The sequence below is a fragment of the Oncorhynchus masou genome, chromosome 32, assembly GCF_036934945.1.
Source record: "Oncorhynchus masou masou isolate Uvic2021 chromosome 32, UVic_Omas_1.1, whole genome shotgun sequence".
NCBI classification, from domain to species: domain Eukaryota; kingdom Metazoa; phylum Chordata; class Actinopteri; order Salmoniformes; family Salmonidae; genus Oncorhynchus; species Oncorhynchus masou.
The window spans coordinates 4,927,792-4,939,448 of record NC_088243.1 but is presented as its reverse complement, the minus strand read 5'-3'; the positions used below and the strand labels follow the sequence as shown (position 1 = coordinate 4,939,448).

At 45.7% G+C, this 11,657-nt stretch overlaps 1 protein-coding gene across 9 annotated transcripts in view; it reads left to right on the top strand.

Annotated features, from left to right (window-relative positions):
- LOC135526907 (E3 ubiquitin-protein ligase TRIM9) overlaps window positions 1-11,448 on the top strand; it is a 91,084-nt gene extending 79,636 nt beyond the window's left edge. For 4 of the 9 annotated variants that reach the window (XM_064955581.1, XM_064955576.1, XM_064955578.1 and 1 more), the window contains 3 exons: window positions 3,463-3,766; window positions 9,674-9,836; window positions 11,308-11,448. In XM_064955581.1, the coding sequence (XP_064811653.1) occupies window positions 3,463-3,766; window positions 9,674-9,836; window positions 11,308-11,385 (545 nt within the window). In that variant the 3' untranslated portion in view covers window positions 11,386-11,448. Of the gene's footprint in view, window positions 1-2,690; window positions 2,730-3,420; window positions 3,767-9,673; window positions 9,837-11,307 lie in introns of all 9 variants that reach the window. The other 5 variants (XM_064955579.1, XM_064955580.1, XM_064955577.1 and 2 more) reach the window with 3 other exon arrangements.
- The last annotated feature ends 209 nt before the right edge of the window (window positions 11,449-11,657 follow it).

Genomic DNA, 11,657 nt, shown 5'->3' with positions numbered 1-11,657 from the left:
CTATAGAGCATATGGTTCAAATGGCCCCCTATTCCCTATGTAGTGCACTACTTTTTGATCAGGCCTCATAGGGTGACAAAAGTAGTTCACTCCTTCCGGGAATAGGGGGCCATTTGGGATGCAGTCATACCGTATGTGCTGTGGTGTCACCAACTCGTCTTATCCATCGTTGTCGTGCCCGAGACATGCATGTTTAGCATGGCAATGAGCCGACGCAGACAGCGGTTGGCTAAAGCACATACTGATTGGAGACGTTGAATCTAAAGAGCATATCTACAGCTGCCTATCAGACCTGGGTTCTAATTAAGCAATAAGGCCCGGGTGGGGTATATGGCCAATATATCAGGGCTAAGGGCTGTTCTTATGCACGGCGAAACGCGGACTGCCTGGACACAGCTTTGGTACACACACATACAGTATTCTCCCACCCTCCCTTACACCTGCCTGCCACCTGCTTTCCCAATGTGTACGCTGCTCAGCTCTACACGTCCGGACGGACAGACAGACAACAGAAGCTTGTCAGTGGACCTGTGAGATCCAGGCAGCTTCTTCTCTCTTTGTGACATGATTTTGGACTGGATTGTCTCTTTTGACGTTGTCCTATGTAGCTGTTGGTTTAACAAGGATAATACTGTATCTGGAAAACAAGACAAACATGTTTTTTATTTTTTTTATTAATTTTACCTTTATTTAACCAGGCAAGTCAGTTAAGAACAAATTCTTATTTTCAATGACGGCCTGGGAACAGCGGCCTAGGAACAGTAGATAGATTCTATTGGTTTCAGGTTTCAATTGACAATTTTGATGCCAGGCAACAAGCATTTGTTCCGCCTTTAATTTTCTCCCCGTCTGGTAAATAGTCTAGGGGACAGAGTGCTGTAATGATCTACATAGCCCTTGTCGAATCCCTAGGCTGGTTGGAATATGCTTGTGTCTTCCCTGTGATACTGAAATGGCCACTGAAAAGAAGCAGTTTCCCTGATAAACTCAACACGGCTTTTACAGTCTCTACCATCCTCCCCCTCACCCTCACCCCCCCTCACCTCCTACACACTGTGCTTTTACTCTGCTCCCTCACACTCTCTCTTTTACTCTGCTCCCTCACACTCTCTCTTTTACTCTGCTCCCTCACACTCTCTCTTTTACTCTGCTCCCTCACACTCTCTCTTTTACTCTGCTCCCTCACACTCTCTCTTTTACTCTGCTCCCTCACACTCTCTCTTTTACTCTGCTCCCTCACACTCTCTCTTTTACTCTGCTCCCTCACACTCTCTCTTTTACTCTGCTCCCTCACACTCTCTCTTTTACTCTGCTCCCTCACACTCTCTCTTTTACTCTGCTCCCTCACACTCTCTCTTTTACTCTGCTCCCTCACACTCTCTCTTTTACTCTGCTCCCTCACACTCTCTTTTACTCTGCTCCCTCACACTCTCTTTTACTCTGCTCCCTCACACTTTCTCTTTTACTCTGCTCCCTCACACTCTCTCTTTTACTCTGCTCCCTCACACTCTCTCTTTTACTCTGCTCCCTCACACTCTCTCTTTTACTCTGCTCCCTCACACTCTCTCTTTTACTCTGCTCCCTCACACTCTCTCTTTTACTCTGCTCCCTCACACTCTCTCTTTTACTCTGCTCCCTCACACTCTCTCTTTTACTCTGCTCCCTCACACTCTCTCTTTTACTCTGCTCCCTCACACTCTCTCTTTTACTCTGCTCCCTCACACTCTCTCTTTTACTCTGCTCCCTCACACTCTCTCTTTTACTCTGCTCCCTCACACTCTCTCTTTTACTCTGCTCCCTCACACTCTCTCTTTTACTCTGCTCCCTCACACTCTCTCTTTTACTCTGCTCCCTCACACTCTCTCTTTTACTCTGCTCCCTCACACTCTCTCTTTTACTCTGCTCCCTCACACTCTCTCTTTTACTCTGCTCCCTCACACTCTCTCTTTTACTCTGCTCCCTCACACTCTCTCTTTTACTCTGCTCCCTCACACTCTCTTTACTCTGCTCCCTCACTCTCTCTTTTACTCTGCCCCCGTTTCTCACCCCCCTCTTCCTCTCTCTTTCTTTCACTCTCTCTCCATCCCAACTTTCTTCCCCCTCTTCCTCTCTCTCTCTCTTTCTTTCTCTCCCTCTCTTCTACCTCTTCCTCTCTCTCTTTCTTTCACTCTTTTCCCTCCCAACTTTCTCCCCCTCTTCTCTCTCTCTCTCTCTCTTTCTTTCTCTCCCCCTCTTTCCCCACTTTCTTCTCCCTCTTCATCTCTCTCTCTCCCAACTTTCTTCCCCTCTTCCTCTCTCTCTCTCTTTCTTTCTCTCCCCTCTCTCCCCACTTTCTTCTCCCTCTCCCTTTCTCTCTCTTTCTTTCTTTCACTCTCTCTCCCTCCCAACTTTCTTCTCCCTCTTCCTCTCTCTCTCTCTCTCTCTCTCTCTTTCTTTCTTTCTTTCTTTCTTTCACTCTTTCTCCTCCCAACTTTCTTCCCCCTCTTCCTCTCTCTCTTTCTTTCTCTCCCCCTCTCTTCTCCCTCTTCCTCTCTCTCTCTTTCTTTCTCTCCCCCTCTCTCCCCACTTTCTTCTCCCTCTTCATCTCTCTCTCTCCCAACTTTCTTCCCTCCTCTTCCTCTCTTTTTTTCTCTCATTCTCTTGCCGTCTTTCTCCTCTCTCGCTCTCCCTCTATTCATTTCACATTGCACCTGGACAATCTCCATGTGATATGCAAACACTGGCCACAGGTATGAATGGTTCACACACCCTTTAACCCTGTCTTTGCTGAATGTCTCCTGCGCTCTACTCTGCTCCACTCCTAACCTGATCATTGCCAATGTCATCACAGCAACCAATCATTGAATTGATAACCAAAGGGTGAGCAGTTTGCTGTCCAATGAGGGCCTCAGTTATTCCAGGTTTCACTGGGAAACTCCAATCAACATTTTTTTTAAACTTATGTTCCCATGGGAACTCTCGTGTTCTGATGTTCCAATTACCATGGTAACAGTATCAAGTCCCATAGAGCGCCCACAGAGATAGCAACGGCCCTCTCCTTGAGTGTCTAATGGACTATTGTAGTTGTAATATCTGTCATTTATGTATAATAATAGTGTATTTGACAGTATGTGCCAGAGATATGTGTTTTGCCTGTACCGTACCGTAGAGTATCAGCCAGTACTCTAGTCTTCTATTCTGATAACACTCTGGTCTGCAGTAGCTGTCATTCCACTCCTTGTATGCACGTGTCATATGCCAAAGACAATGTTCATCAAGGAGTGGAATGATAGCGAAAAACGTGAACAACTTGAGGTCCCCGGGATCGAGTTTGGAAAACGCTGGTCTAACCTCACCTCAGAGCACCAGTTTCTAGTCTCATCTCCTCTGTTAGTTGTTTTCACCATGCTGATGGTTCCTTATGGCGGGAAAACCTAAAAGCGAACCTTTTTATCTGTCTGTTTGTGTGTCTACTTCTTGTAGTTGCCTGGTTCACCTTTGATCCCGCGTCAGCCCACCCTGACATCATCCTCTCCAATGACAACCTGACAGTGACGTGCAACAGCTACGATGACAGGGTGGTCATGGGTAATTCAGGCTTCTCCCGCGGTGTGCACTACTGGGAGATCACGGTGGATCGCTATGACAACCACCCGGACCCTGCGTTTGGGGTTGCCCGCGGCGACGTGCTGAAGGACGTGATGCTGGGAAAAGACGACAGGGCCTGGGCCATGTACGTGGACAACAACCGCTCCTGGTTCATGCACAACAACTCACACACCAACAGGTAGGTCACCTGGTACACCTGATGCATCCACACCAACAGGTAGGTCACCTGGTACACCTGATGCGTCCACACCAACAGCTAATGGAGAGGCTTTGTATAATGAAACACCAACCAATCCACTCTGTGTAACAGTGTTGCTTCCATCCATCTCCTCGCCCCTGACCTGGGCTCAAACTAGTGACCCTCTGAACACATCGACAACAGTCACCCGCAAAGCATCGTTACCTACAGCTCTATAAAAGCCACGGCCCTTGCAGAGCAAGAGAAACAACTACTTCCAGGTCTCTGAATGAGTGACGTCAAAGATTGAAACGCTACTAGCGCACACTGCTAACTAGCTAGCCATTTCACACCGGTTACTCTCACCCCCTTGACCTCCTTCTTCCCCACAGCAACCAGTGATCCAGGTCACGGCACCAATGTAACAGTGTTACTTCCGTCCCTCTCCTCGCCCCAACCTGAACTCGAAACAGGGACCCTCTGAACACATTGACAACAGTCACCCTCGAAACATCGTTACTTATCGCTCCACAAAAGCCGCGGGGAAACTACTTAGGTCTCATAGGTCTTATCTCATTTGTACTTCCGGCGCCGACAGAGATGGCCGCCTCGCTTCGTGTTCCTAGGAAACTATGCAGTTTTTTGTTTTTTTACGTGTTATTTCTTACATTAGTACCTCAGGTCATCTTAGGTTTCATTACATACAGCCGAAAAGAACTACTGTATATAAGATCAGCGTCAACTCACCATCAGTACGACCAAGAATATGTTTTCCGCAACGCGGATCCTGTGTCCTGCCTTACAAACAGGACAACGGAATGGATCGCATGCAGCGACCCCAAAAACGACTCCGAAAAAGAGGGAAACGTAGCGGTCTTCTGGTTAGACTACGGAGACGGGCACATCGTGCCCCACTTCCTAGCATTCTTCTTGCCAATGTCCAGTCTCTTGACAACAAGGTTGATGAAATCCGAGCAAGGGTAGCATTCCAGAGGGACATCAGAGACTGTAACGTTCTGTGCTTCACGGAAACATGGCTCACTGGAGAGACGCTATCCGATGCGGTGCAGCCAACGGGTTTCTCCACGCATCGCGCCGACAGAAACAAACACCTTTCTGGTAAGAAGAGGGGTGGGGGTGTATGCCTTATGGCTAACGAGGCATGGTGCGATGAAAGAAACATACAGGAACTCAAATCCTTCTGTTCACCTGATTTAGAATTCCTCACAATCAAATATAGACCGCATTACCTACCAAGAGAATTCTCTTCGATTATAATCACAGCCGTATATATCCCCCCAAGCAGACACATCGATGGCTCTGAACGAACTTTATTTAACTCTTTGCAAACTGGAAACCATTTATCCAGAGGCTGCATTCATCGTTGTTGGGGATTTTAACAAGGCTAATCTGAAAACAAGACTCCCTAAATTTTATCAGCATATCGATTGCGCAACCAGGGGCGGAAAAACCTTGGATCACAGTTACTCTAACTTCCGCGACGCATATAAGGCCCTGCCCCGCCCCTTTCGGAAAAGCTGACCACAACTCCATTTTGCTGATACCTGCCTACAGACAAAAGCTAAAAAAAGAAGCTCCCACGCTGAGGTCTGTCCAACGCTGGTCCGACCAAGCTGACTCCACACTCCAAGACTGCTTCCATCACGTGGACTGGGACATGTTTCGTATTGCGTCAAATAACAACATTGACGAATACGCTGATTCGGTGTGCGAGTTCATTAGAACGTGCGTTGAAGATGTCGTTCCCATAGCAACGATTAAAACATTCCCTAACCAGAAACCTTGGATTGATGGCAGCATTCGTGTGAAACTGAAAGCGCGAACCACTGCTTTCAATCAGGGCAAGGTGTCTGGTAACATGACTGAATACATACAATGCAGCTATTCCCTCCGTAAGGCTATCAAACAAGCTAAGCGTCAGTACAGAGACAAAGTAGAATCCCAATTCAACGGCTCAGACACAAGAGGCATGTGGCAGGGTCTACAGTCAATCACGGACTACAGGAAGAAATCCAGCCCAGTCACGGACCAGGATGTCTTGCTCCCAGGCAGACTAAATAACTTTGTTGCCCGCTTTGAGGACAATACAGTGCCACTGACACTGCCTGCAACGGAAAAATGCGGTCTCTCCTTCACTGCAGCCGAGGTGAGTAAAACATTTAAACGTGTTAACCCTCGCAAGGCTGCAGGCCCAGACGGCATCCCCAGCCGCGCCCTCAGAGCATGCGCAGACCAGCTGGCTGGTGTGTTTACGGACATATTCAATCAATCCCTATACCAGTCTGCTGTTCCCACATGCTTCAAGAGGGCCACCATCGTTCCTGTTCCCAAGAAAGCTAAGGTAACTGAGCTAAACGACTACCGCCCCGTAGCACTCACTTCCGTCATCATGAAGTGCTTTGAGAGACTAGTCAAGGACCATATCACCTCCACCCTACCTGACTCCCTAGACCCACTCCAATTTGCTTACCGCTCAAATAGGTCCACAGACGATGCAATCTCAACCACACTGCACACTGCCCTAACCCATCTGGACAAGAGGAATACCTATGTGAGAATGCTGTTCATCGACTACAGCTCGGCATTCAACACCATAGTACCCTCCAAGCTCGTCATCAAGCTCGAGACCCTGGGTCTCGACCCCGCCCTGTGCAACTGGGTACTGGACTTCCTGACGGGCCGCCCCCAGGTGGTGAGGGTAGGTAACAACATCTCCTTCCCGCTGATCCTCAACACTGGGGCCCCACAAGGGTGCGTTCTGAGCCCTCTCCTGTACTCCCTATTCACCCACGACTGCGTGGCCACGCACGCTCCAACTCAATCATCAAGTTTGCGGACGACACAACAGTGGTAGGCTTGATTACCAACAACGATGAGACGGCCTACAGGGAGGAGGTGAGGGCCCTCGGAGTGTGGTGTCATGAAAATAACCTCACACTCAACGTCAACAAAACTAAGGAGATGATTGTGGACTTCAGGAAACAGCAGAGGGAACACCCCCTATCCACATCGATGGAACAGTAGTGGAGAGAGTAGCAAGTTTTAAGTTCCTTGGCATACACATCACAGACAAACTGAATTGGTCCACTCACACAGACAGCATCGTGAAGAAGGCGCAGCAGCGCCTCTTCAACCTCAGGAGGCTGAAGAAATTCGGCTTGTCACCAAAAGCACTCACAAACTTCTACAGAGGCACAATCGAGAGCATCCTGGCGGGCTGTATCACCGCCTGGTACGGCAACTGCTCCGCCCTCAACCGTAAGGCTCTCCAGAGGGTAGTGAGGTCTGCACAACGCATCATCGGGGAAAACTACCTGCCCTCCAGGACACCTACACCACCCGATGTTACAGGAAGGCCATAAAGATCATCAAGGACATCTACCACCCGAGCCACTGCCTGTTCACCCCGCTATCATCCAGAAGGTGAGGTCAGTACAGGTGCATCAAAGCTGGGACCGAGAGACTGAAAAACAGCTTCTATCTCAAGGCCATCAGACTGTTAAACAGCCACCACTAACATTGAGTGGCTGCTGCCTACACACTGACACTGACTCAACTCCAGCCACTTTAATAATGGGAATTGATGGGAAATGTTGTAAATATATCACTAGCCACTTTAAACAATGCTACCTTATATAATGTTACTTACCCTACATTATTCATCTCATATGCATACCTATATACTGTACTCTATATCATCGACTGCATCCTTATGTAATACATGTATCACTAGCCACTTTAACTATGCCACTTTGTTTACATACTCATCTCACATGTATATACTGTACTCGATACCATCTACTGTATCTTGCCTATGCTGCTCTGTACCATCACTCACTCATATATCCTTATGTACATATTCTTTATCCCCTTACACTGTGTATAAGACAGTAGATTAGGAATTGTTAGTTAGATTACTTGTTGGTTATTACTGCATTGTCGGAACTAGAAGCACAAGCATTTCGCTACACTTGCATTAACATCTGCTAACCATGTGTATGTGACAAATAAAATTTGATTTGATTTGATTCATAGCGAGTGACGTCACCGATTTTAAACACAACTAGCTGCTAACCAGCTGACCATTTCACACGACTGGTTACACGACTGTGAAGATACTGCTTATTTTACCTGTATGCTTAAGATGTGTCATTGGGACTCAAATCAAATCTACTTGTATTTGTCACATGCTTGGTAAACAACAGGTGTAGACATAGTGAAATGCTTACGGTCCTTTTCCAACGATGCAAGTTTTTATTTTTCTTCAGAAGAAAGAAAAAGGACTGTAGGTATTTGCTTTCAGAAAGTATTCGCACCCTTTTACCTATACCACATTTTGTTGCGTTATAAAGTGATGAAATAGATAGATTTTTTTCTCACCATAGTGTTGACTCAAGGGTGGGAATACTTACTGTATGTAAATTAGATATTTCATTTATTTATTTTTTGTAAAAATGTAAACATGCGTTCTCTTTGTCATTATTAATATTATTAATCATTTTTAGATTTTTTTTTGTATTTTTTTTATGACGAAAATCCGGTGTTTCTATGTCAAACAGTGCATTCGGAAAGTATTCAGACCCCTTGACTTTTTCCCCACTTTGTTACGTTACAGCCTTATTCTAAAATGGATTAAATTGTTTTTTTTTCTTCCTCATCCATCTACACACACGACCCCATAATGACATCACAATACCCCATAATGCCATCACAAGACCCCATAATGACATCACAAGACCCCATAATGACATCACAATACCCCATAATGACATCACAAGACCCCATAATGACATCACAAGACCCCATAATGACATCACAATACCCCATAATGACATCACAAGACCCCATAATGACATCACAAGACCCCATAATGACATCACAATACCCCATAATGACAAAGCAAAAACAGGTTTTTCGATTTGGGTGGAGTGCTGCAGAGATGGTTGTCCTTCTGGAAGGGTCTCCCATCTCCACAAAGGAACTCCGGAGGTTTCTCAGAGTGACCATCGGGTTTTTGTTCACCTCCCTAACCAATGCCTTTCTCTCCAGATTGCTCAGTTTGGCCCGGCGGCCAGCTCTAGGAAGAGTATTGGTGGTTCCAAACTTCTTCCATTTAAGAATAATGGAGGCCACTGTGTTCTTGGGGACTTTCAATGCTGCAGACAATTTTTGGTACCCTTCCCCAGATCTGTGACTCGACACAATCCTGTCTCTGAGCTCTACGGACAATTCCTTCGACCTCATGGGTTGGTTTTTGCTCTGACATGCACTGTCAACTATCGGACCTTATATAGACAGGTGTGTGCCTTTCCAAATCATGTCCAATCAATTGAATTTACCACAGGTGGACTCAAATAAAGTTGTAGAAACATCTCAAGGATGATCGATGGAAACAGGATGCACCTGAGCTCAGTTTGGAGTATTATAGCAAAGGGTCTGAATACTTATGTAAATAAGGTATTTCTGTTTTTTTTTATACATTTGCTAAAATGTCAGGAAAACCTGTAATTCACTTTGTCATTATGGGGTATTGTGATGTCATTATGGGGTCTTGTGATGTCATTATGGGGTATTGTGATGTCATTATGGGGTCTTGTGATGTCATTATGGGGTATTGTGATGTCATTATGGGGTCTTGTGATGTCATTATGGGGTCTTGTGATGTCATTATGGGGTCTTGTGATGTCATTATGGGGTATTGTGATGTCATTATGGGGTATTGTGATGTCATTATGGGGTTTTGCGTGTAGATTGATGAGAAGTTTATATTATTTGATCAATTTTAGAATAAGGCTGTAACGTAACCAAATGTGGACAAGGGGAAGGGGTCTGAATACTGTATACTATGCATACTGTATGTATTTGACACTCGGTGTGTCTCTTCAGGACGGACGGGGGCGTCGGTAAAGGGGCTACAGTAGGAGTGTTGTTAGACTTCACCAGAAGGGTCCTCATCTTCCTCATCAACGATGAACAGCAGGGTCCTGTGGCCTTCGAAGGCATCGAGGGGCTCTACTACCCTGCTATCAGCCTCAACCGAAACGTACAGGTAACATAGAAACAACATAGAAACAACGCTATAGCCCCAATGTAGAAACAACGCTATAGCCCCAACATAGAAACAACCCTATAGCCCCAACGTAGAAACAACACTATAGCCCCAACGTAGAAATAACGTTATAGCCCCAATGTAGAAACGCCATTATAGCCACAACGTAGAAACAACATTATAGCCCCAACGTAGAAACAATGCTATAGCCCCAACGTAGAAATAACGTTATAGCCCCAATGTAGAAACAACGTTATAGCCCCAAAGTAGAAACAACGTTATAGCCCCAACGTAGAAACAACATTATAGCCCCAACGTAGAAACAACGTTATAGCCACAACGTAGAAACAACGTTATAGCCCCAACGTAGAAACAACGTTATAGCCCCAACGTAGAAACAACATTATAGCCCCAACGTAGAAACAACGTTATAGCCCCAACGTAGAAACAACATTATAGCCCCAACGTAGAAACAACGTTATAGCCCCAACGTAGAAACAACATTATAGCCCCAACGTAGAAACAACGTTATAGCCCCAAAGTAGAAACAACATTATAGCCCCAACGTAGAAACAACGTTATAGCCCCAACGTAGAAACAACATTATAGCCCCAACGTAGAAACAACGTTATAGCCCCAACGTAGAAACAACATTATAGGCCCAATGTAGAAACAATGCTATAGCCCCAACGTAGAAACAACGTTATAGCCCAACGTAGAACCTTACAGTTTCTCGTCCAACACTCTAACCACTAGGCTACACTGCCACCTCAGCCTGAGACAGCCATTTGTAGTTCTGTATGATAGCCACATTAGCAACTAATTAGCATTCCATTTTTTTGGAGGGCGACGGGGTAAACACAGAGAATATATTGATAAAAGTCACCTTGTCCTAGAGAGATTTACACGGTTGTCAAAACGTCACGCCTCCACTAAACACAGCCCTCATATGTATTTGGGGCGGCAGGTAGCCTAGCGGTTAGAGCGGTGGACTAGCAACCAAAAGGTTGCAAGATCAAATCCCTGAGCTGACAAGTTAACAATCTGTCATTGTGCCCCTGAACAAGGCAGATAACCCACTGTTCTTAGGCCATCATTGAAAATAAGAATTTGTTCTTAAATTAACTGACTTGCCTAGTTAAATAAAGGTAAAATAAAAAAAGTATTTCTAAAATCTCCTACAGAAAAAATGAATGGTGAAAAAACGATTGGAACTGTTTGACTGCTAGGTTTTATGGGTATTAATGGCTCTATTGGTAATGCACTGCTTGCTAACACCTCATGCAGTGATACAATAGCTCAGTCTATTTCACATTAGTTCAACTACTCTACCTGCTGTTCAATACCTGCAATGACATCTACAGATAGTTGTTCGATCTGCTTCGAGAACTATTATTTTCTGATGCTAGGACATGAGGAGGAGGAGGATGAGGAAGGAGGAGGAAGATTATGATTTTTGATTGTTCTGTAGGTGACCCTGCACACCGGCCTGCCCATTCCTGACTTCTACACTCCAGGGGAAGCAGACCTGTCTGGCTCAGTGTGTTAAGGAGTTGAATCAGCACGGCAGTGAAGCAAGACAAGACAACGGCTTCGTCCCAAATGGCACACTATAGCGCACCCTATTCCCTTTATAGTGCACAGGGCTCATAGAGCTCTGGTCAAACGTAGTGCACTATATAGGGAATAGGGTGCCATTTGGGACTCAGAGAATGGCAACAAGCTGCTCACCTCCTGGGCTCTCTAAGTGTGGATCCCAAATGGCACCCTATTCCCTGTATAGTGCACTGCTCTTAGCTAGACTCATGCTAAAAAGTAGTC